The sequence below is a fragment of the Battus philenor genome, unplaced genomic scaffold, assembly GCF_028537555.1.
Source record: "Battus philenor isolate CCGP_79_NKW_IND1 unplaced genomic scaffold, ilBatPhil1.0.hap1 SCAF_19, whole genome shotgun sequence".
In the NCBI taxonomy this organism is placed as follows: Eukaryota; Metazoa; Arthropoda; class Insecta; order Lepidoptera; family Papilionidae; genus Battus; species Battus philenor.
Genome location: NW_027181681.1, coordinates 9,603,878 through 9,629,872, shown reverse-complemented (window position 1 = coordinate 9,629,872; position 25,995 = coordinate 9,603,878). Strand labels below are relative to the sequence as shown.

Sequence of the window (25,995 nt, the reverse complement as noted above, 5' to 3'; positions counted from 1 at the left end):
TTTTAAAACCTCGCTTATTTCTCTTACTAATTGGAGTAAGTCTGAGAAGCTAAAAGTGCCCAACATCAATCGAATTTATCTTTAATTGCTTGACTCTTGTATTGACGCATTATTTCAGATGAAGTTTTAAATGCTGTTTTTTTTTTTAAATTAAAAATTGTAATAACAATTTCCGGAAAATTGTCAGACCTGCATGCAGGCGTAGACATGCTTCCGAAATTTCGGGATGCTTGCATTAATATTGAGGTAATAGATGACCGCTATTACTGTAGGGATATTATGTTACTGTCATTAAATCACTATTTTGAATAAATAAACTATACACTATCTGTTGTCGAACTTAAGAATAAACGCTTAATAATTACTAAAAGATGCTTCAACTGATTGCGGATTTTTATGTCAGACGAAAAGTCTGAAGATTTCATAAATTATAAAAATACGCAATACCCGAAAACAGGTTGACACAATTTCTTTTTAATATTTTTAAGGCATATGAAGTTTCTTATGGAGGGAAAAATTAAATAAAAAATAGGTAAAACAGAATAAAACACTTCTTTTCATGAATAAACCACAGTTTATAATAAAACACAAGTCCCAAGCTCACAAATATTGATACACAAACTAAATCAATAAAAAGGGTGTTAAGAACGATGCAATCAAAGAAAAATATCATGTAACATGACATTATTATTAAAGTTTAGCAGTGTATGAAAAGGTAAAACAGAATAAAACAGTTCTTTTCATAAAAAAACTCAGTCTATTATAAAACAACAATCCCAAGCTCACAAACATTGATACATAAACTAAATCAATAAAAAGGGCGTTAAGAACGATGCAATCAAAGAAAAAATTTCATGTAACATGACATTATTATTAAAGTTTAGCAGTGTATGAAAGAAAAAAAAACTTTTTGTAAGTAATCGCTACCAATACAGCGAATCATTTAAAACACTGTATATAGTAATATTTTTGGTTTTTCCTTATGGACGTTGATAGGTCAATACATATGTTGGCAGTACTAAACATGAGTCGAGGCACCCACTGGGCGTCGAATACGCAAAAAAACAATTATTTATACCGCAGCTTATGTGTACTGAACCTAAATAAATAAATATCACTCGTCGGCAAACTGGTCGTCGCTAAGAGAGTCGAGGTCGCTGAGACGAGTTAGTGGGTCGCAAGCGAGGCAGCGCGCACCCGCCTCCCGCCAGCATTCGCCGCACCAGGCGAACCCGCATGCCGCCCCTGAGCACCGGTACCACCAGTTCGACGACGCTGAAAACGAGGCATCGAAACCAACCACCACTACCGCCAGTAAATAATAATCAGAGGATACTTTAATAATATTTTTGATTCACAGACTATCCAAGTGGTTTTAAAACTCGACTTTTACAATCAACGTACAAATATCGTGTCAAAGAATTTATTTATTTGCGTAAACTCATAGGCAAGCTCACGGTCGCTTAACGAAGCATGGAGAGATCCAAGCTCGAGATTTCTCTGCGAGATCGAATCAGGAATGAGATCCGTAATTGAACCCATAGCAGAGCGAATTAGCACTCTCAAGTGGCCAGTGTACAGGCCTCACAGCGCACAGAATGGCCTCTCGTACCTCTAACTAGTTTGGGACAGGGACTTTCATTTATCTTTTAAATAATTTTTTCATCTATATAATTTTATTTTCGTGCTCGTCTTCCATGCGTCTTAAGATCTTCCATTATTTTCTTTACCTCCTACATTTCATCTGTCTTACCCTTTCATACCATTTTCCCTCTTTTTCGATGCCTTTCATCCATCACCCCATTCTTCAGGTTATACAATATTTATTTTATTATAAATAATAAGAAACGAAACCTTAGGGCTCTGGACGAGCTTGTTAAGGTCATCATAAGATGCTTAATAAAGATCATTTCTAATGGGTCCTCATGGATCTCTAAAGGAGAGCGGCATTTTCAGTCTACGACTGGACCTGTCCCGCCGCTGAAATGATAATAATGACATCCCCTAAATCAAAGTAAAGCTACAAAGTTTCGCAACGCGTCTTGATTTGAGTATAGTGTAGCAATAAAATGATCCCAGATTTTATTTGTACTACCTATTATTGCGTTGTGTTCCTGACCAATAGACAATATTTGACTATTTCTGGTCGGTATGAAAGCAACGATCTCGTGTGCCCTCTTTTAATATTCAACTTACGTCTTGGTTCAGTCTCCCCACAGATTAGGCAAGTCATTCGTGCTGCCGGTAGAACAGAGAGCCAGCCGAAAAGCCGTGGAAACCTTAATAAATGAAAACGTTAATGTGAAATAAGGAGTTTTTAACGATGACCTTTATTATACGTTATGCGCTAATTTGTAAATTATCGGACATGTTAAACGTAATTTAAAACCTAATCAATCACCTAAAAAAAAATCCTGAAAATTTATATGTTTTAACTATATATATGTTTGCGAAACTATGTAACAAAATGTAAATGACTATTATTTAATTATGTATGTGACAGGTAGTGAAACAGTCATAGATTAATATATTTTGCGTTAAAAAAATTAAGACACTAAGAAAAATGTTTTTCTTAAAACACGGTAAAACATTGTATTTAGCTTTGTTACACAGAAAAACGTTTTGGTCTCCCATAAGAAAAGAAGAAATAGGATTTTGGTCGCCGTACAGAATAAAAATAATTTATGAGATTTGGGTCTCCTAAAACACTAAACGTGTTAATATATAGTGATGTCTGGCAACGGGTTGGCACTGTTAAGAGTTTCTGACATTATTCTGAAGAAAATATAAAAAATAGTTTTTTTTTGGTGATGCAAGACGGACTAACAAAGGCACCATGAGCCAAACTTCATAGTCTGCCATTGCTATTACTAATGTTGGAAGAAGGCGTCAGTAATTTTTTTTTAATTTTTATAAAATAACGAAGATATAAGAAAGATTTTTGATCACCGTCGCCTGCACTAGGCTCTTTTTTCTATTTATTTCAAAATTACAAGATTTATAAATGTATAAAGAGTTGTATATCATTTGCTCAGAGTACTTAATTTTTTAAAATTGTATAACACCTTGTATAATTAATTATCGAGTGGCATCTACGAGCCAGTAGACGCGGCATGTGAAGACCCTCCTCTAAGACCGAGGACATAGTTTAGAACGAGGAAAACCGCAGGACGCGGACAGCGCAAGACTAGGTAATCGTGGCTATCTTTAGGGGAGGCCTATGCTATGGCCTATACTATGATATGATAATGATGATTCTTCTTAAATCATTGCTATTTAAAACTACCTCATTCTTAGACTGCACAAAGTCTGCCCGGAAAGATAGTGGGCGCGAACCGCCTGCAGTGCTTTCCGTCTTAGTGTCTTTTGCATCTTCATCCGCTTTTTTAGTATGTCGTTGTACAAATACAGTATACGCTGCTTCTCCCGTCGCGGGTAGAAGTAACTGCAGATTAATCTAAAAACAACGCAAAACTATTTTATAATTGGTAACAATTGGAATTAGTAAAAATGTAGAAAAATGGTAAGCTTAGTTTTTTTTGTTTAATAATGAAAAGATATCTATGTTCGATAGATGTTACTCGTTACAGTCCATTCGTGTTAAGGATTTAATCATCGTTTTTAAAATTAAAATGTGTCTCATAATAACCAGTTGAAGCTATACTTTCGAAAGCAAAAGCTAATTCAACCGTGATAGACCGGCGGACATTGATGACTACATTCTTAACGCGAGGGACTTGGTCCTCCAGCTGGATATTGACTTTTTAATTATGAATGACTTTGTTGAGCGTGGCTACGCCAGTGGACAATGATGGCTACATTCTTAACGAGAACCGACTAGAATGTGATAATAGAGTACTAACCTGTTCAAACGTGTAGTGAAGGGATTTAGATACAATAGCAAAAGTATCCAAAGGTACCCGCAGTAGATCTTGATGAAGTAGATTGAAGGCATAGACCGAGGTCGCGGAAGGCAGAGCTCGTTGGACACGGACAGAGGGAGTCGCGTAGCATTCAAACCGTTTAGTATGTTGCGCATCATAGTGGCAACAGTTCCGTTACCGTCCACCTTTATTAGCATATATTAAAATGCTTAAAATCTATGTTATTGCACGTGAATTTCGAAGAAAGTACAATGTAATTATTTTGACTTATAATGATGTACACAAAAATTCGAAACAGGAATAAAAAGATATGAAGACGAACGAAAGGAGCTTAACTGATTGGCAATGGGGAGACCACATAACTCACAGAACAGATGGCAGCTGGGTCCTTAAGATTTGGAGTGGAGACCACTGACCGGCAAACAGCGTAAAACGTCTCCAGGTGAACAGACGACCTGATCAAGATCGTCGTATAACGCTGGGTGCAGGCCATATCTAATCGTATTGAAAATCTATGAGGCAGGCCCATGTTCTCTAATGGACATCCTGCGACTGAAACGACGATGATGAACAAAGTAAGAAAAAAAAACTAACTTCTATTTCCAAGTCCCTCGTTCCCTGATGTATAACCTCGACCTTGGCGTGTTGTCTGACGACATCCAAAGCCTCGTAGAACAAGCGGTCGAGCATGACGAAGGTTGTTGCCGTCACCACCTCCAGCATCACCTTAAGAATCAGTGTAACCAGCTGGCTTCGCTGCGATGCTTTATACTCGAACGAATGTACATCCACATAGTTATTACGCTCCATCTGCGGTATAAATCGATAAAAGGCCATGAAACCAAAAAAGAAATTCTCGTTTAAGAGAAAGCCCTGGCCGAAAGTCCTCTCTGGGGAGCCTTTACGTTCACTCACTTTATCAACGGTCAAAACAACCTGAAAACTTAACTTGCTTCCAGATTCACTGGAATAAATAAGCCAGATCCAAGATCAGCAACTTCAGAGGTCTGCCATCTTAATAATCGAAGTTATAAATGCCATCGGGTATAGCGTTTGACACTGCCATGAAAGAGCAGTGTATATTTTTTTATTTTGTGTACTAGTTTATGGAACAATCTACATTAAATATGACGTAATTTAATGGCCAGGTGTTCAAATTGACTATTACAAAATAATGTATAGGAAAGTCCCGAGAAATAAGGTTGTTTTTAATACTTTTTGAAATGGCAGCAATAGCCAGACAACAGCAACCGTCCAAGACGAGGTTCGGGCCTTCCTAGCGCTCTTGAAGCGGAATGCCTCTCGCAAAAAAACATGTGCCCACGGAAATGTAATTTTCTTTCATTCCGCAATTAATTTGAAAAAGGTTCACCATCGCTTAATTAGAACAAAAATTAATGAGCCGCTGGAATTTTCATAGTGCTCGTAGGTGGTCCAAAGACGCTATGAAATAGTTTAATAGCCATTTAAAATGTTTATGTAATTATTTTTTTTTAATTACCATAGAGGCATTGTCTATGGTGATCTTTATATTTTTTAATAATCAAAGTCATTTTAAAATAATAAAAAGAGAAGACAATACCTTTTTAAGAGGTAGCAAAGTGTATTTATTTCTCAGTTTACGCCTTTCATCGATTCGTTTAAAATATGTGGTGATGTAAACGTTGTCGTAGGTGATGCTAGTGAGGTAGCGGTCGTGGTAGGTCTGCGCGGCGACTAGGATTCGGAGCATCATCAGGGCTAAACAGATGTTCACGACACTGAGCGCGTACTGCATGCTCGTGCCTCTCTGTTCGAACTCGTGCATTACTCGTTTGCCAGTCTCCTTTGCGTCCTGTGACAAATATTATGAAATATGCATTTATCGGATACCAGAATATAGATCGTTATCAGTAATTTATTTTATGGACACATACAATTAAACATAAGTACAAAAATAAATAACTAAAAATAATATTAAGTCAACAATAAGCTAAGCATTATCTTCATTATTTTAACTGTAGGACGTTTGTACGGTATAGGCCTCTCCAATAGATATCTAATAAGGTCTGGTTGGAACAGCCTATGTTCAACGATCTTAAAAAAGTAATTTGTCCGATTTATAGATTTTCAACGCGGAACTTTCCAGTCCGTGAACTTTGAAACTTTAAGGCCTCGGTGGCTATATGTTCTGCGCGCTGTATAGCCTACCCACTGAGACTTCACTTACCAATCCGCTGGGCTATGCGGCTACTTCCGTTCGTCGATCCGTTCCGTTCCGTTTATCTCATTTGTAATTCGATCTACAAAAGAAATTTCGAACAACTGCTCTCTACGACTCTTTGAGTGATGATGATTGTTAGCAGTGGTATCTTTAAATTTATGCAAGTCCAAATTATTTTTTTGTTTTTCTGCTGGTAAAACTGTCGGAGTTTCCTAACATCAATTTTTAATTTCTGGTATCTATTAAACTTTCTGTTATGATTTTCAATATTAGTTATTAATCTGTACAAATTAATAACAAAGACATATTAAGGAGGAAGAAGTATTGATATATGAATGTAGCGTTAGAAAAATATGACAATATATTAAAATAAATGTAAATAATTTTCTTTTGGCGGTCTGCTCCGTTTCCACTCCTTGTTTGTAGCAGGGTTGAACAATGTATTGATTTTTTACTCCATTTTAGAACAATCTAAAACACAACTGAATTCACTGAACACAAAACAGATGCGTCATCATTTTGATGTCGTAGTGTACAATGAAAGTAAAACATATGACGTATTGGATTAAAACAAAATTAGAACCACATGCATTAAAGGACTTCATAAAATCAATTAACAGTGAATAACTGTCATCGGTAAAAAAACTCAATGGCAAATAATGCGTAATAAGCTTATTCAAACAAAAGCTCGCAAAAAATTCCTTTATAGTTTGAAGAACTACTACTTTAAGAAAAAAATACGTCTGAATTTGTTGCTTCCCAACGTAGGTCCCAAACTCCTCAAGGGAGCAATTTGATTGTCAATTGCCCCTAATTTCAAAATGGCCTCGACACGAAATTACCTGTTTCGCTTTAATATAAAAATTATGTATGTTACTTTGGTAGGACGTAAGAAATTTAGAAACGCTTAGGTGGAGCATGGTACTAAAAAGGTTGAGAAACACTGCCTTATAGGTAAGTTCTTTCTGATTCTAGAATCTATCAAACTAGTTTCTTCCTGCACTCTTCTCGTGATGTACATAAGTTGTCGCGAAATCATCCTACGTAGATAGTAAGTAATGTAATATAAATAAATGAATAATATGGTGACGTTAACAAACCTGTATATTATATAGCTCCCTCTCATAAGTTACTTTGTACTGAAGTTTTACGTCGTTCAGGTTATCAGTCAGTTTCTTTTTAAATCTTTTTAAGTTTGAATAACCTTCGCCCAATCCGGGGTGAATCTGTTAAGTATTGATTGAATAATTGAGATTTTAACTATATCATTATTCATTAGATAATTGTCTTACGCTTATCGTAGCCTAAAAATTAAATGGATCAATGCATTGAAAATCAATTCATGTTACCTCACCTGCTCTCTACCATTGCAAAGCTCGCTTTCATTGATAAACCGCCTTATCTCACAAGCGAATTCAACTTTGAGGAGACTGCACGCGGCCTCAGCGCATTGCGGACAAGCCAGGCAACAATCGCTGTATGCAGACTCGAACATTTCCACACATTTGATGATCCCTCGACTTATTTGATCTTCGCATCGATATTCTATTTTTTTTAAATATTGTTTCTGGTAAACATCCGCTTCACTAATGCTTGTGACACTAAAATTTACGCTACATTTACTAATTTTTTATGCCAATAAGGAAAATCGTTGAGCTTAGTGCCGGCTATTTACAACAAATTAATTTTTCGAGCTAGTGATAATATTATATATTATACTAGTGATATATATTACTGCTAATAGCCTTTAAACAATTAACGATTAAAAGATGCATGGAGATGCTTACATGAATAAAGATATTTAAAATTTTAATTTATACCTAATAAAAAAGTTTAGTTCACAGAGACCAGTGGAAAGCATACTTTTGAACACAACGGCTATTCAAGTTGGTTAAGAGGGGCGCTCTAAGTCGACGGACAGAGATGATTCACTACATTCTTCCCGCGATAGGTCTGTAAGTATACTGAACGCTCTACTGAACGTTACAATAAGTATGTTTTTAATTTCAGCATAGTTATATCTATTTATTAATGATACAGTATATCTAAAACACCTACAGATATTTGCTTTGAAATTCTTTTGTTCGACGTTTCTTCTTTATAAACTGATCGGCTACACTACGCTGTTCTATTTGTATTAATTCCTCTGTCCCTTCTATTTCATTTTCGATAGGGGCGATAACCTCTTCGATGGATCTTTGAAGGAAAAAAATGAGATGTCATATAGGTTTCACCTGAACAAAGTAATGGTAATCGGGCATATGAGGATTAATCTTTTTTCTCCTTTTTTTTGGTCCCCGCTATTGGGGACCTCTCCTTCCACCCCCTATTGGGAACTGGGTTTTGTATTTCTTAATAAAAAAAATTTCACTAGAATTTTTATTTTCGTTCTCGTCTTCCATGGTACACAATATCTTTTTTCCTCCTTCTATCATTCTACAATTCCATCTTCCTTTCTCAATCATTCCATTCCTTTCGTACATCCTCAAACACTTCAGTTACCCATTTCTATTACAGTATCACAGTTTTAATTGGTTTAATTATTTTCTCGTGTACATCAAATTTTCTCGGATAATTTTACAATTGTTTTTTTTTTTTAATATCAATGAATCTATTTTAACAACTTTACAATGTTTTATCTACCTATGTTTTGTTCCTTTTCCTCTTTTTAACCGATTAACTCCTACTGCAAGGCAAAGGCCTCGTTGTCACTACTCGAAAACCTTTTAGGTCCTAACAACCATCGGTTGGACGAGCCCGCCCGATATGTCCCGCCCAATGCCACTACACCCGAAAATCTACTAGGGGGGAACTTTCGATTATTATTGCAAAGTATATATTAATATATACCGAATCGTATTCTTAAACACGTCGATTTGGGATTTGGACTCGATAATGGCCCTTTTGATCGGCTTCGCCATAAGTTTGTATCTAATCTCGGACAAATTGTAAGACAGTTGAGTGCTGCAAGCAAAAACGCGAACTACTTCCTTTGCGTTGTATCCCATGTTCGTTATAGGTCCTAAAAATATATTTTATTTATTAATTTTAATTCTTTATTGCACATTAACACAGGAGAAAAAAATGCACCAAATGGCATCAAAATAAATACGCAAGTATTATTTTATTGCAAATGTCGATTTCTTTTAGACGATTAATTTCGATTAATATAATTAAAAATTAAATTTATCTATTGTGATAGATTAAAAATATAATATATGTCTAGTGCATTATTATATATATGTCATTGCAATTAATATATTAAAGTTTAAAGTTAACGTTGCAGCTGATGTCGCATTTTAACAAAATAATTTTAAGGTTAGGTTGGTACTCTAATGATGGCAATATGAACACGATAGTGGAATAAATATTTGGTGTATATCATTAAGTACTAATCTTTTTTAAAAATGCTTAAAATCTGCACATAGTATTAATTAGTAGAATAGGACACTCGGAACTAAGTAATATTTGTTATTTGATGTGTATTTTAAACTGTTTATAAACATAATTACGGTGAGTAACATTCTGCTAATAATATCGTAGATAAATAATCTATTTAGTTATTACATTTTTTATCTAGATACATCAAGATACTTAAAAGTAAACTCAAAAGTATGAAGTTAAATAGAAAGATTAAATGTTTTTTCAACATAGCGAATGTTGTGGTAGCCTGTTATCCAAACTGCAATCAACCCAGTGCTTTTTTGCTACCTTAAATTAGTTATATTGTAAATTTAAAATAAAAAAAAATTGTTGCGTTCACATTATCGTATGGAATATACAATGTGAATAGTACTTTTATAACAATGCGATGCTTGAGAGAGTTAAGTATATGTCAAGGGATATCTATAGCTATAAAAAGCAATCACACAATAAATCAGTCTATAAAAATGCGGAGAATATTTTATTTATTTAATATACTTTTTTGTTAGTGATTATATTAAACACGTTATAATACATAATTATAAATAAAACTTAAAACAGGCTGATATTTTTAAAATATATCATTATTATTTGTCTGTACTTTTTAAAGCGAGTCATAGATTATATATGGTGCAGACTTATGATTGAATGGTATGACATAAATTGAAAGATCAGTAATCTAGATGACCTGCTATTACGTATGTGAGTACAACAGCTTTCAGCACACCGCGGCCAGGTTTTCCGCAGTACATCGGTAGTGTCAGCAGTGATATGCATCGCATTTGCACCGACGACGCGTTTCCAATTCCTGAGAAAACATGATATTGAAACAAAATGTAAGTCCCAACTATTTTATATAGCTCCCAAAACTGTCGTCATCGTCGCCCATAGACCTTCACTGCAAAGCATAGAACTCCCTAAAAGATATCTATGGGAAGATATATCATAATCGCCACGTTTGTCTGGCGGGTGTGCAATCGCAAAAGTGGTATTGTAGTAAGTAGTGGACTCTGCTGTCCATCCTCCAGATACCTGTTTCTAACCAATGGCATTCCATATAATTAATGCACAATGTATTGGCGAAGTTATTGGCGAGTCGCATTCTAACAGAAAAAAAAATAATGTAACATATTTCAGAGTGATCACTTTATACAGGCTTATTTAAAACAGATATGAAAACTTTAAAGTTTTTTCAACTGTATAACTACACGGTATGTTTCGTATTTATAACAGAGTATAAATTATGTAAAGTTAAAATAAAGGGATTGTAAAGAGGTTGTAATTAGTTCGCAAGCTTTTCATAAAGTTTAAGATTACGGCAGCGCGGCTCGTTGCGTCGGCTGCTATTCGCGATAATATACAAATGTTCAGAGCGGTGTTTATTCGTTACAAGGTTTTGTGCGTTGTTTCGCAACTAATGATAATTAACTTTGCGCTTAACAGATACGATTCATTAACATAATCGATTCTTATTTATTGACAATCAGTTAAGAACGGTATTTATACGCGTCCTATTCTCACATCTATTACATTTTATGGACTACCTTATTAATCTAACATAGCTTAACAAACACGATATGCACAGACCAAAGTTTACTTGTATAAATATATTGTCATGATCAAAAAACGAACTTTTATATATAATTAGCAATCCCGTAGACTATATACTGCCAGAACTTACGAACCAGTCGCTTTAAAATTATAAAAACTTGGTATATTAAAAGTTAAATACATAAATAAAAAATGGCGATGTAAATTCGCTGTAACTGTCAAGCGCGCAAAGTTCAGAGCGAACTGTCAAACGCCGGAAGCCTATTTTTAATTCTAATTTGTTTCGTTGTAGTACTGTAAAAAATAATATATTGCAGCAAAACACTCTGTAATACTACGATGTATTGTTTTTACACTTTCTTCTCCCAGCTGCGAGATCGCAAACTGAAATATGCATAGTTTAAATGTATGTAACCTTTATATTGACTCATCACGATATTTCTGCAGTTATAAGGCATAGAAAACTTAAAATATTCCTTTCTTATTGACGAATAAAGCTTAAAAGTAAGCATTAAGTTCTAAGAACGGATTTTACAAAATTCCACCCGCAAGAGTGGGCGTTCATAAAGTTAGCGAACCGAGCAGAGGACATCTTGTTCCTTAAATTTTCTAAAGTTTGTCTTGTTCTTGTTTGTTTGTTGGTTGTTTTCGCAATTTTCTACTACCTTCTACAAAATATTAGGAAACTTATAATATAAATGTGAATGAAATCGGTAAAGTCGTTCTCAAGTTCTGGCGTGACCAAGAGAAAAAATTCATTTTAATACATATTAAGGTTATGGGGACAGAAAATATCGACATTTTCTGGCCTCTTCTGCATACTTGCAAGGGTTTCGTGATTTTTTGTGATTTAGTTAATTGTTATTTTTGACTCCTTTAAGATAATCATGTTTGTATTTTTTTGAAAATAAAACATCAATTACAATCTTTTTTCAAGAATTGGTAGTCCTTACAATAATCTTAACACAGACTGGTATCTGTTAGATACCGACATTGTTAGCGTTATGGGGCTGTTACAGCTTCGTCAGTCACAGAGCTAAAATGTAAAATTGTACCACTATTATTTTTGCCTGTTTTCGTACGCCACTTAGATGCTTTCCAGCGCTTCTGTGTGATACGAGTACACAGACTCTTCGGCCCTCCGGATGTTGTTGAGGAAGGAACAATCATTACCACAGATAATATTAAAGAAATCAATATTTTCAACCACGATCTTGATATTTTAACAAAACAGATTAATGTAATTCATAAAGTGAATGATATTCTATACTACATTTTACTTTCTTCTGGAGCTATGATACATTGTACAGAATTAGGTTAAAAGTGTAAAGGGCTTTAAAGTTGTTAATGTACACACGTGCAAACAGATTGACTGATTCCAAGCGCGCATTATGAGCCGCTGTATTAGAAAACGTAAATGTTTTTTTGTTACAAAATTATGTTTGAATTAAACTTACAAATTTATCTTTCCAACCCTAAAAAACAGTATAATACTTTTCATTTAGACTGATGCCATATCCAAGTGTCGAGAATTGTGCTCTTTGTGATACCCACGATTTGAAGGTCGTAATTTCGTATAATACAGCATTGTACTAATGTAATCTTATCCATATTAGACGGCGATCTGTATACATTTCTACTAATATTATTATCACACATTTGAATACAAAACCGGGAAAGGAAGCAACAGAGCTTTAGAAAACATACAGTAGTTCGACAGCTTCGTTGGTCGTAATTTGTGATATCAAGAGTGTTCAGACGATTTCATGGGACTAGCGGTTTTACTCGGAGGCCAAGAAACAGCCTTAATCGTTATCGTATTTTACCGACGGCTCTACTAAATCGCAAATTACCGACTTTATGCGCAACAGGAGCTCCGACAAGTCCGCGAGGTAGCTTTTAGTGAGTAGACAGTAACAAGGCACCTAAAAGAAGCGAACCTCACTCCAAGATAGGCTGCTGGAGGTCCCAAAATGGCCACTAAACACCAGCAAGCTCAACTTCAATTTGCTCGGGAATTTTTAGCGGCGGAATTTTGTAGTATATTTACTATATATTTAGAATTTTTAAAACACTACATTATAATTACGCTAATTATTATTTATGTAACCATTAATTTATAGATAGGGTGTACCATACATTAATTGACAGCGAATGATAGCTGCTATATGTTGCTGCAGCTGTACATTCACTCCCTTAAAGCTTATCACCAATCATTCAATACATGTTACGCCCTTCGTGCGAACTTAATGTGTTATACTGATTTTGAGAACGTTTGATTAATTGAATAACTCGTGAAAGGTCACAACTTAGATTTTATTCTTTATCCATGTTGAATTCATAAAGTTGTGATTTTGTTCTGTTTATGCTGTAACAAACATTATTATGCATGTAACAAATTATTGTTTTTCTACCTTATATGTATATGCATAAAAATAATTGCACCTGTGGCGCCATCACGTCACTATTGTTAGATTCCACAAACCTAACGGAACTTGTTTTATCCAGAATGTTAACTTGTATAAATAATAACCTGTTGCACTTACCTAATATAATACTAATAAACAGTGATACAGTTTTCACAATATTGCAAGGTAATTCAATATCCTTAAGAAAATATATATAGTACAATTGTCCTAACGCAAACCCGCCAAGGAAGAACAAAGGTGTTTTCAAACGCACCGCTACACCATTTCCACAATCATTAGCAAGCTTCATTATCACTAATTATTCCATACGTTCATTAAACACTTGATTATTCATCTGTCAAACAGTTGACAGTACAAACGACAGTAAAAACTTATTTGGGGCTCTCACCAAAATGTAAAGAAACTTATTTTGTAGTTTCTATTCCGAAAATTAGCTATCCATAAAGTGCAAAAAATCATAAGACTTGTTTACACGCGCCCACTTAAAAGGTGTATGAATTAATTTTTTAATATTATTTATAAGTATGGTATTTTTGTTCAACGAGTATTGTTACGGGCTATTTCTAATATGCCGGCTACTGGGTTTTCCAATGTCTTCATTGTATTAATATTAATTTATTGTAATTACGGCAAACTGAAATATATGAGAGAAAGAACAAAACGGCTGGTTGTAGCTATAAATGGAGTGGTCACCAAAAAGTAAACAGATATGGTGCAAATCAAAACCCGCATTTAACAATAACGTAAAAACTCATTTATGTGAACGTGCTAATATGATATGATCCATGAATAGGTGGTCTGAACTGAATCAACTTTTCTCAATTGAAACCATTGAGTAGATAGGGTGTACCATACATGAGACATTCACATGATTAAACCTCTAACAAGGCTGTGTACTATGACAATTTTGAAGCTCTTGAGGAAATCCTCGAGCTTATGTACTGTAAAGATGTCCAGGCCAAGTACTTTCACCATTCTATGACTAATAAGCCACAAAATTGCCAAACATCATTTAAAAATGCCTGTCAAATTAATTTAAAAATTACACTTGCAAAGGAAACGAAAATAAATATGTAATTATATTTATTTAACTAACATCAGTTTAGTACAATTAGTCTTATAAAATCCATTACATTTGTAAAGAGAACTTAGACAACATTATCATGAAGTTTTTAATGAATAAATATTTAACGGCGGTATCTTGAATGCTTAGTTTGTAATAAATGGAAGATTTTAGTTGTATTTTTAAATATTCCTTTCTTATTTAAAAATTCCTTATATATTTCCTCATTAAAACATATTAAATGTGAAGCAAATTTGTTAAAATGTCATATTGTTGCATACAATCGTAAGAAAAAAATATTAACATTACAAAACAGAACCAACAGTTTAAAAATTATAAATCAAAGTAGAACGCGTTTTACATAAAACAAACTCAGAGTTATTATTTGTGCGGAGTTAAAAGACGCCATTGCGCTGCCATCCAATTAAAAACAACAGAACATGTATCATTTAATAAATTAAAATTTAATACCAATTAATAATTTAATTCCAATAAATAATTTAGGACATTTTTATAATGTATTTAAAAAATTCCAAAATAATTTATTTAGTACCCTATTAACCGTATTTTCAAAGTGTAGCTGTAATATTGACGTTCGTACGCTCACTGATTCTACAAAGCCATCATTACTAGGTCCGCCGTTGTTTTGATACAATATGAGAGTGCAGTTCAGACTTGTTTGATTGTCGCATTAAGCGAGCGCTGTAGGCGGATCACCAGCCGGGTCCTCCGTTACTTCCGTCACCATCGGTTCGTCCTCCTCAGGTATCTCTAAAATCCTGGGCCCGTACAACAGCAGGTAAGCACAGTGCCAATCACCTGGGAAAAAATATATATATCAGACATTTGAATAACAAGGTATTGGAATAGCACACTAATTCAGCGTTAAAGTATAAAATGTTCAACAAATAAAAAAATATTGTAATAAATTAAAAATAACTCCAAAAACTTAAATTCCCGAAAGGGGCACAATAAAAAGCACGCATATTAAATAAATAATTAAGTAACTGTTTTTCTGCCCTCACCTCCACCGCTGAGCTTGAGCACCTCATCCTCGGTGACTGGGGTAACGGCATCGTCGTCGCAGCGCAACCAGCCACCGGTGCGCCACACCCACGCCACGTAGTGCCCTGAGGAAGACGAGCGGCCGCGGTGTGTCAGCACAGCCTGCAGGCGATAGTATCCGCTGTTGTTGCTGCCCACATCTGTAATGAATTAACAATATTACAAAATAATGGCCACTGGAGTCAATCCACTTCTAACTGCTGTTCACAATTGTTTTACATGAAAATTTATAAAAGAAAAAAAAAATGTGCATGAAAATGTTGTCCAAAGTATCTAGAGAAATGGACAGTAGGTCAAAAAGAGGATCTTCCTTATATCTTCCTTATTCAGCTCTTATATAAATGTTAAAGAGTACATGTAATACTTATTGCATTATGATTTAATATTTATGTATTAACCTGGTTACTATAGTGGCCTCATTTCTCACAAAATACTATTTGGCAGGAGATATAGACACTGCAGCAGTTCATCATAATTATCTTCATCATTAGACAGACACCCACCAGCCGATAGAGACCCACTGCAAGTTATAGGCCTCACCCAAAGATCGATACGCTGTTCAGGTATTGCGCTGCCCACATCCCGGGGATGTCCCATGAAGGTGAATGTGTGTTAATAAAATAAGGGCTTACCATTCTCAAACCAATATGGTAGAACTGCTTTTCTTTTAGTGTCTTTCCTAGAATCTCCATGGCTTTTATTTTTTCCACTTAATGATGTCTCTACTTTAGAATCTTCCAATTCCTGAAAATTAAGAACTTTAATTATATTTTGTAAATTCAATTTTACTCTAATTGTTATTGAAATAAAGTGCCATTCACCTTGAACTTTGCTCGCATTGGCGCCAACCTCTCTTGCAGCTCTGGTGAACACAACTCGAACACGTCCAAGTCGAGTGGGAACTTAACATCTTTCAGAATTTTCGCGTTAATAGACTCCTTTTCTTTGTAATAAAATCGTACGAATTGAACTGTTAAATATGCAGGCAGGCGGCTTATTTTGCTCTGTAAAGTAATTATTAAGTTTTTTCATCTATTTTACAACATATATGTTGACCCATAAATCAACGTCAAAAATAAATTTGGCATCAAATTTATCATCAAACAAAATTAATTAAAATAAAAAAAAATCATGTGGAGTACTTTTAAAGTTTAATAAAAAATGGATTTAATAGATTTAGCACATTCCATGCCATATAGGGTGTACACGACCCCTGCTGCACTTTTTTTTCAGGGCATTTGCAGTTCTCATTGAGAAACACAGGTTCCTTAAAAAATGAATTGTAGAGCCGAATATAGATAAATTCGCATCACGTACGTAAGGCATATTAAAATTTATAACTTTTTCCCGCTAATTGACAAAGTGTAAAGCATACGTTTTTTTTAATTTTTAAATTGTGGTCGTATACGTTCCACGCGACCTGAATAAAAAACCTTCAAAAATTGCCTTGGCACGAAACGTGTCAAGTAATTTTCTATCATTCTCTGTTCATTTAAAATTAGGCCATCGGCATTCAGTAGTAATGTTGATTTATGAGAAACTTTCATACATAGATCCTAAATAATTATAACTGGGTGTAATAATTTTTTAGACTTAATAACTTACCGTTTTAGTATAGATGGCATCCCTGCCCAAAGTTTGTGACAATTTTGTGATTTGCTCTGACATTTTCTGTGAAAATCATAAAGCATTAGAAATTTCGATACAAATGTTATAAAAGAATTGGTTTTATGTAAACATCATATTTTTAGATTTCACATTAAAATATTTTAATGTAATTATCCAATAACATATGGAAACCAGTCCAACAAGGGTACCCTTAAATTGTACTACTCTAAAATACGGTATTAATATCACAATAAAATTACAGCAACTTAAGTAAATAAATGTTAAAGTTGATAAAGGCAAGAAATTTTACTCATATAGATAGACCGGTATAGTATTCGTTTAAATTTAGAAACAATTACTTTAACTTATGGCTGCTTCATAACAAAAAAATAGATGTAATTGAAACTTGTAATTTTAATATAAACAGAACTTACCGATCTGAGGCCAGATTGCAAATATTTGACATCCTGCGATATAAAGCAGGACAGTTGTAGGAACGTTTCTGAACTCTTGGTGGGCGGCTCGTCCGCCTCCGAGCAAACGAGTTCCACATCCAGGGTACCGCCAAAGTATTGTTCTATCACGGAGGACCTAGAAATAAAAGTTTTTACAAATACATTAGTAACATGACTCTTTTTTTATTTGGCCTGCACTGCGGCCCAAATGGTTCCAGGAGGGAAGCTTCGCCGAAAACCTCTTAAGGTTTGCAAATTTAAAAGAGGATTAGGCGAAGCTTGAGGTCTCTCTGAGAAACTTTATATGATGCCTGTCTTGAGGTCGTTGCATCATTCGGAGACCTAAGCGCAAGACTCTATGACTCAAGACGGAAATAAATGGGCGAAAATAACATGGCATTTTAGCTTATACTAATTGTAAATTGTACAGCTAAAAGAATTTGTGAGATATAAACATTTTCTATGGTCAATGTAATTCAATGCATTATCAATGCATGTCAAATCAACATGACATCAACATTTATTACAATTCATAAGCCACTAATGGCTGAATGAAAAGCTAAATATAACAAGACAAAAGATTCTAAGACTGACTGGCTAAGTGAGTTCATCAGATCCTTTCAAATCCCAAGGGATACTTCCCAGATCATGATTTATTACCAATGGATACAAACAAAACATAGTGAAGGAATTGATCTGTAGGCTGGTATCGATGTTGCCAATACCTCGATTTTTAAGAATAAGACTAGCTAAGGGGCCATTCACAAAATATATTCGATATTAAGAAGGGGAAGGAAATGATTGCTTAGTGTGAGAGTATAAAAAGTGTCGATCACTGCTAACACACTTCAGTGCTTATTACAGATATCTTAGAACATTTGAGAAACCGTTGGACATCTGGTACAGAGATCATTATTTTTTTCATATATTAATTAATATATATAATATCGTTTTTATAACATAATATTTTTTTCCAGGTGACGCATTTATGAATGGCTCCTAAGAAGAGCTATAATAGAGACCTGTTGGTGGAGGGCACATTGGGCGCAGCTGGCAGGCGGCTTTGCAGGGCGCGCACTATCTCGCTCCAGCATTCTGAGGCGTCTTGTTGAGCTAGACCCCCGCCCGCACTACGCTCAGCGAAGCGCGGCGCTGACTCATGCAGCGCGCGAAGCAGCCGGGCAGCTGCGCCCGCACAGGCACCGGCGCCACCTCCTTCCAGCGCTCGCATCGTCTCACTCAGTGCTGACGTCAGCTCTCCTGCCGTACCTCCTCCTGATGCTATAACATTAAAAATTTAAAATATCTTTATTAAAGTCTGCATTAACGCCGACCTTTGGAGTCTTCAAGTATTTTCACATTATTCAGTAGGAAGCTACCATCAGCTCGAAATTTTGATCTGATGTGAAGAAGCGGTCAGAAACTCAACAGTTACTCTTTTTAAACAAACTTTAATAATGTTTGATGTACACATTATTATATTAACAATGTAAATGATTAATTTACAAATTTTAAACATCTTTATTCAAATTCTTTAATAAAATCTTTCTAAAATGAATTATTGTCTACAAACTTAGTATAAACATTTATCATAACTTCTTATTACCATTCTTTAAAACATATTGATAATGCATAAAATTCTGATAATTATAAATAAATAGTATATTTAAGAATAATAATTGACTTTTCTTGTTTATACAATTTTTAATTTAAAAATTCTTTTTTTTGTTAACCAAACGCATGTTGTGCTTGTCTGCCATTAGAACTGAAATGAATTTTGTGGCTCTTTTTATATTTGTATGTAATATTATTAATTTTTTTGGCAATCTTTAATAAATAAGTTAGCATTTATTTGTACTTCCGAATCGTAAAATTAATTATGAATGAATTTAAGAATGCTTGATATATAGGTTATAATATCATCTCTTCAGAAGAGGCAGTAAACCTTTTGACACACATTTCAATACATTAATTAATACAATAATTGCTATAATTTTTGTGTATACAACCAGTTATGTACAATGGTAGCCCATCGTCAGTCATAGATTCCCGGATAATACCTATATTTACCTATGAGTTATTGATTTACACTTTGTGCTTTAATTATATAGGATTGCCACTGCTCACAAACAAGTTTCCAGTGGATGGGCATCTTTTCATTCTGCGTACCATAATACCACATTGCGATTGGCAACGCGCTTTCGACGCGTGATGTTTATGGTATATCCCCCACCTTAATATCTTGGGGGGCATAGGCCTGCCTTGCCTATGACCATCATGAAAAATTACGACTATAAATAAACTGAGAATGCCAACATAATATATAAATGATGCAATTAAAATTAAAAAAATTGTCTAATGCATCTTTCCCCACCATTTTTCCTTTTCCTTTATAATTATAGTGTGTCATGTATAAGAAAGGAATTCTTTAATATCTAAGACAAAGGCTTTGCCAGATATTAGAGGTATCTCACTATCAAATGATATACACTGTTAGTGTTAATATGAAAAATTATTGCTTAATAATATTATTAACAAATAATATTCAATATGCCAAATAGGTCACTGTTTAAATATAACAATTCACTTTTAAACCACAACTCGGAATACTACAGTACTGTAAGGTTTCTTTCTATGCGGACTATTTTTAAGCTATTTTTTTAATTCAACTATGAAATAAATTATAAAATCATTTTCTTATAAGTGATACCAATCCTGAATGTACCTTTAAACCACAAGAGTGAACTGCGGAAGTGCATGTTTGGATATTTGTGAGCTTCATAAAGAATTAGAAGAATCATCATCTTAAACTTTACTTACTGTTACATAGATGGAAAAGAACAAGCTATACAGAATGAGGAAGAAATTTGTAAAAATCTATCGTCTTTACCGCAAATATGTATTGCAGAGACAGTCTCTTCTGATAATTAAGATAATTTGGAAACACGCAAACTGTGAAAACCATTATCAGACTGTGATAATTGAAAAATATAAAACTATACTCTTTAATAAAATTAAAACCAATTAAGTTTTAAATTTTAATTTGAAGTTTTCGTTTTTGGAAATGCTGCTTCATTTTCAAGACAAGGAGTCTTTTTTTAATATGCACTTTAATGTAGAACTAGTCTATTGCATTAAACGGGATTGTACAGTTTACATATGAAGTAAAATTTATTTCAGAGTAGTGAAACAAATCAGTGGAGACTAAAATCCTGTCTGTATTTGGCACAAAGTAATATTATATATAAATATTGACACTTTCCACAAATGGTGAGGGTAAACATTGCAAGGAAAATTGTCCACTATTCTGCTAACTAGGACCAAAAATTGGAAAGATATGTGGCATCTACAACTACAATTGAGCCTGCACAGAATTGAAATGAATTGTCATCTGTAAACTATTTAGTGGTGACCTATATAGGTGTCCACTAACTATCCATAATTAAAAGAAGGCACATTACATGAATAAAATGTGACACAAAAATCTGTCAGTGAGTCAAACATCAAACACAGTCAATGTTTGAAAGTACAAAGAACTTTACGAAATACTTTGAAATAAATCTGGATTAATGCCAAGAAAATTTTTTTCCTTAACCCTTTCAGGACCATAAGGTTACGGTACCTTATTTAATTAATTTAGCTAGATGTAATGAATTAATAGGCATTCTAAAAACATAATTTATACTAAAATTTCAAAAAAGTTGTACATTTTTTTTGGAAATTTATGGGACAAATATGTCCCTATGGTCGCTAAGGGTTACTTTCTACTTAAACTCTAAATTTTGGTTTACTTGTTGGTAAGTCTGTTTTGTTGTAAATAATGTACATTTGTTACTTAGTGTACTTTTTTTTACTTGTTTATGAATAATATAAATATAATAGGGCAAGTTATTTGTGGTACTCGGCGAAAAATTCCTGTTGTTAGATGATTGGTTAGTGATTAGATGGATTGTTTTTTTGAGACGTTAAAGGTTCAGGTGATTCTTGCCGTTGAAGAATCGTCGTCTCTTCAACCTCGACATCAAATACCCCTTGGTCATCATCCTGTACTAGAAGTCTTTGGTCTTCGTCATCAAGCACTAAGTCATCTTCCTCATCGCTATAGTCGCCCACAAAAATTTGAAGAATTTTATTTTTTCGAAGTTCAAAAACTCCACGTCCCTTACGAAACATATTCTGAGAAAAATATGAGTAAGAAAATGATAGCATTTTGTTATATCACCAGGCCAAAAGTTAAGAAATTCCGTATAAAAAGTATCCCTTTACGCCGACAGGGACATCCGTGTCCCATAATCTTTATAACGATTTATCACAGAATACAATGTAAATACATTACTACTAAATATTTAGAATAACAATTTACTTACCAGGTAATGATAATTTGACACTGTAAAAACTTGAAAAGTACTTTTATAATATCAATTATTTATTCCAAACAGCAGATCATTCGCGCCAAAAGAACTCTAACGTTCCGATGACGATAAACAACAAACGGTGTTAGTTATCCTATATTGCTAGTAAAAAATCATAAAAAGGTACTTTCCGAAATATTAAAACAAAAAAATAATTTACAATGGTTACGTAAATATTTAAATAATCCATGATTTTTGCTTGGGACACCGGCGTCCCCGTGGTCGTGAAAGGGTTAACACACTAATACTTGACTGTGTTACACTAAAAGTTAATTGACAATGCAATTTAAGACACAGCAGTCTAAGAGGTTCTAAATGATAGATCTATATTTTATAATAAAAGCTATATGATTCCTTGCACATGCTCCCAACACAGTAGGATTGTCTGGCTGTGGTGCATTCTTTCAGAAATTGAAATAATTCATTAAGTGTCATTCCAAAGTCTAAAAATGCAAAATTTACTAACATTTGTCATAGTTGAGTAGTGCGTTTTTCAACTCTGGTACAGTCTTGAGGCACTGAACAGTTGCATTCATGTAACATGTATTTCCAAGATTAATTAAACCTTCTGGAAGATCCAGCTGAAAATAGAAACAATGAGTTAATTACTATTTTCATTACTAATAATATATTTGTAAAGTTTTATGCGAGAAACTATTATAACAGTATAAACTTACAGCTGTAGCAAGCTCTGCTTCATTCATATCTTCAACAAAGCGAGTTTGTTCAACAGGAGCTGATGGTACATCTTCCTCTTTACTACCCATCACAAGGACCAATGCATTCTAAAAATACAATTAATACATTAAGATTTAACTATTCTTATTTAATTTTTTTTTATTTATTCATCTAAGTTAATTGATTTATTTAAGTATTCCTTTACAGGTGACACTATTTAATGTTTACTATATATAACCTTACAAAAATATATGTCAAATATGAAGTGAAAAGTGATCACCTATAAGAGGAAACATTTGGCTTACAACTTTAGACACCCAAAGAGGTCTTAATTACAAAATGTTTCCTCCAGCATGCAATCTTCTTGGAGGAAACTGCATAAAAATACTCTACACTATACTTAAAAATAAAATATATATGCATTACTAATTTTATTATGAAATTTTATATTTTATTGTTCTTTAGACCAATACATCTGTAAGTACCTGAAATAGAGTTTGTAAACATAAAAAAGATGAAATTATTATATATACATTTTCTCAATACATTAGATATTTGTTAATGAAAATGTATGTATCATAAAAGGAAAGAAACAGGTACACCCATCTCTATCTTTGCTTAGAATGCGACAATTCAACAAGTACTTTAACCAGAGACGAGTTTGTAGACTGTTAAGCCACAGAAAGTTCCATTGTGGGTGTTAGATGATACCATATTTTTTACTTTATGTATCTTAATGAAAAATATGAAAAATCACTCAGAGATCTGAAGTTAATATAATAATTTATCTCAATGAATTTAGTACAGGACAGTTTAACCACATGTGCTCATGTTTGTGCAAGTGGAAATATGCAGACAGGATATTGCCTCAGCCCTAAGGCCTTACTCAGGACACATTCCTCTTGGTAAATTCACATACTTAATGGGTAACGTCTTCTCTTAATGTCTACACCAAATTGCACAATATGTACAATTGTGAAAGATGACCACCATACCATGAGGAATATGTCCAAACTGAAGCATTGCAGAGATTTATCAAAACATACAACACTCTATCTGTAGGCTTAGTAAACAGTATTCCGGGTCTCCCTTACAACATGATAGCTATATTATTATTCAAATTAATAAAAAAAATTCTCAGTTGAAATATTAGGGGGACCAGAAAGTAATGTCGCTTTCTTAAGTTAAAATCATACAACCATGTGTTTAAAAAGTTTTTATTTTTAATTAACAATATATTGACCTTCAATATCAATAACTTTTTGCCATTTAGTATACTAATTTTCAATGCCGTAGTGGTAAATATCATTTAGGTTTTTCTGTAAAATATGTCGACAGAAATGACCTTACTTTCCAGTCCCCCTAATAGTAAGTTTTCTATTTGTATGCTTTATAATGGTCCTATGAATGAGCCATAATAAAATTAAAACTCTTTGTAATAAAAAAGACAAGTACTTTTTGTACTTACATTCTATTAAAATGTAAAACACATTGGTTTTATGAGTACACAAACATAGATATTGAACATTATATCAAAGCATTTATTTTTTTATAACAGTAATGAATAAAAACAATTGAAGCACTCACATTTGTCAACTTAAAGTTAGCCCATGTGTCATCTCTTAGTGTGACACCTTTGCAGACCACTTTCTGCCTGTCAGGTTGCACGCCGGTGAGAGCAAATATCTGTGCCTTAAACAGCACTGGCTCATCATCAGTATTGACTTCCACACCAGGGTAGGTCTCCTTGCCCCATTTCACCTTAACTATGTAAGAAATTTTAATTACTTAGTTCTACTTATTATTTTTCATTTATTCTATGTTATTCTCTACAAGATTGATTCAGGAGTAAAAAGATCCACGAAAAAACAAAAGGAACCAACTGAGCAGATTCGCAAGTTGAAGTAGCAGTGGGCATGCCACATAGCATGCAGAACAGATAGCCACTGGGGCCTTAGGATTTTTGTGTGAAAACCACAGATTGAGTAGCACAGGATAGAACCTCCACCCACAATGTGTACAGATGACCTTATTAGAGTTCATCTGCCTTGCAGTGGATGTCCTACAACTAAAATTATAATGATTGTATGCTGCATTCAGATATTACAATCAATTTATTGCTTTTAATATCTTTTGAAATTTAAAAGCACAAATAAAATTAATTTTGGGTGTTGTTTTTAGTTATAGTTGATGAAATAATTCATAAATGTATTTTTAAGGTTTTCAATTTATTTATGAAGTACAACTAATTACAATGAAGAATATAAATACTATCTAATAATCTATTAGGAGAGTGAGCAGATATTATTTTAATGATACAATGTTATTAAAATGATCACTAGAAAATATTACAATAAAGTTGATGTTAACTTTATAAAAATATTTGTTAATACAAAAAATACTGGTACTAACTATGAAATGATCTGTATTTATTTAAATATGCATAATTATCATTTAAATTTAAATTCATTCAGTGGACAAAGATAATACCAGACAATTCATAACTTATATCATTAATTGGTTATATCAATGACATGCATTTATATGGAGGCAAAATTTTAGTATTCCTCTGTTAAAAACTAAATAAACATGTACGTTTTGATGATTAAAAAACGAAAAATTTTACTTTTTGAAACTTAATTAACTTTGTAAAAAAAACTGACAGTAAAAGAGAAAACGAAAATTCCGATTTAAAAAAAAACATTTATCTTTGATATCTTTACTATTGCAATCATCAGTCTCACTTCACTTACTAACAAACGTACCGTTAAATAAGCGTTATATCAAAGTTGTCCAGCAAATATAGTATAAATCAAAACGCCGGTTAAGGTAGTTATTTTCTCTTAAAAGAGAGTTTTGGGATGTTTTCTTTAACGTCAATAGCAAAAAGCTTGATTTAAACGTTTTCCCAATAACTATAAGAAAAAAAAATTTTTTTCCAAATAGTAATAAAAACACTGGTGAATACTCTGATGAAAACATCATACTTTCTTGTCATTTCTTTTATAGTCTAACCTTAAATTAAATGAATATTGCTAAAATATCATTACGGTGTGATGATAAAACGTACCTGAAACGATAGGCATGGTTAATTCTTTCTTTTTGAGCTATAATTATACTACTAAAACAAACACCGGTTTATATTAATCCAAAACTGAAAGTCACGATCTACTTCGTGTAATACATTGACAGATGTCAAAAAAGAACTATTGATTTTTTTTCAA

The 25,995-nt window shown here is 33.5% G+C and overlaps 2 protein-coding genes across 2 annotated transcripts; both read right to left on the bottom strand.

The window, feature by feature from the left end:
- Positions 1-764: 764 nt before the first annotated feature.
- Positions 765-13,779, bottom strand: LOC137921712 (protein sneaky-like). The gene is made up of 12 exons (XM_068764525.1): positions 13,608-13,779; positions 10,199-10,318; positions 8,938-9,109; positions 8,146-8,283; positions 7,442-7,688; positions 7,188-7,313; positions 5,467-5,718; positions 4,479-4,694; positions 3,864-4,069; positions 3,287-3,457; positions 2,197-2,279; positions 765-1,275 (listed from the first exon to the last, which is right to left on the bottom strand). The coding sequence occupies exons 1-12, from the start codon at positions 13,777-13,779 to the stop codon at positions 1,115-1,117; spliced, it is 2,064 nt and encodes a 687-aa protein (XP_068620626.1). The 3' UTR covers positions 765-1,114.
- An 892-nt stretch (positions 13,780-14,671) lies between these two features.
- Positions 14,672-25,958, bottom strand: Usp14 (ubiquitin specific protease 14). The gene is made up of 11 exons (XM_068764153.1): positions 25,842-25,958; positions 24,359-24,537; positions 22,771-22,878; positions 22,560-22,674; positions 18,704-18,962; positions 17,661-17,817; positions 17,224-17,289; positions 16,440-16,622; positions 16,251-16,362; positions 15,579-15,758; positions 14,672-15,372 (listed from the first exon to the last, which is right to left on the bottom strand). The coding sequence occupies exons 1-11, from the start codon at positions 25,855-25,857 to the stop codon at positions 15,245-15,247; spliced, it is 1,503 nt and encodes a 500-aa protein (XP_068620254.1). The 5' UTR covers positions 25,858-25,958; the 3' UTR covers positions 14,672-15,244.
- Positions 25,959-25,995: the final 37 nt, after the last annotated feature.

Excerpts from the sequence above, each read along its gene's own strand:
- LOC137921712 (XM_068764525.1), bottom strand. The coding sequence starts at position 13,779 with ATGAAGCTTGCTAATGATTGTGGAAATGGTGTAGCGGTGCGTTTGAAA. Across the intron at positions 3,458-3,863 it reads TTCACTACACGTTTGAACAG|ATTAATCTGCAGTTACTTCT; the intron begins GTTAGTACTCTA and ends CGTTGTTTTTAG. Across the intron at positions 1,276-2,196 it reads TGGGGAGACTGAACCAAGAC|CGTCGTCGAACTGGTGGTAC; the intron begins GTAAGTTGAATA and ends CCTCGTTTTCAG.
- Usp14 (XM_068764153.1), bottom strand. Across the intron at positions 22,879-24,358 it reads CTAACTTTAAGTTGACAAAT|AATGCATTGGTCCTTGTGAT; the intron begins GTGAGTGCTTCA and ends TTGTATTTTTAG. Across the intron at positions 16,623-17,223 it reads ATGCCATCTATACTAAAACG|AGCAAAATAAGCCGCCTGCC; the intron begins GTAAGTTATTAA and ends ATTACTTTACAG.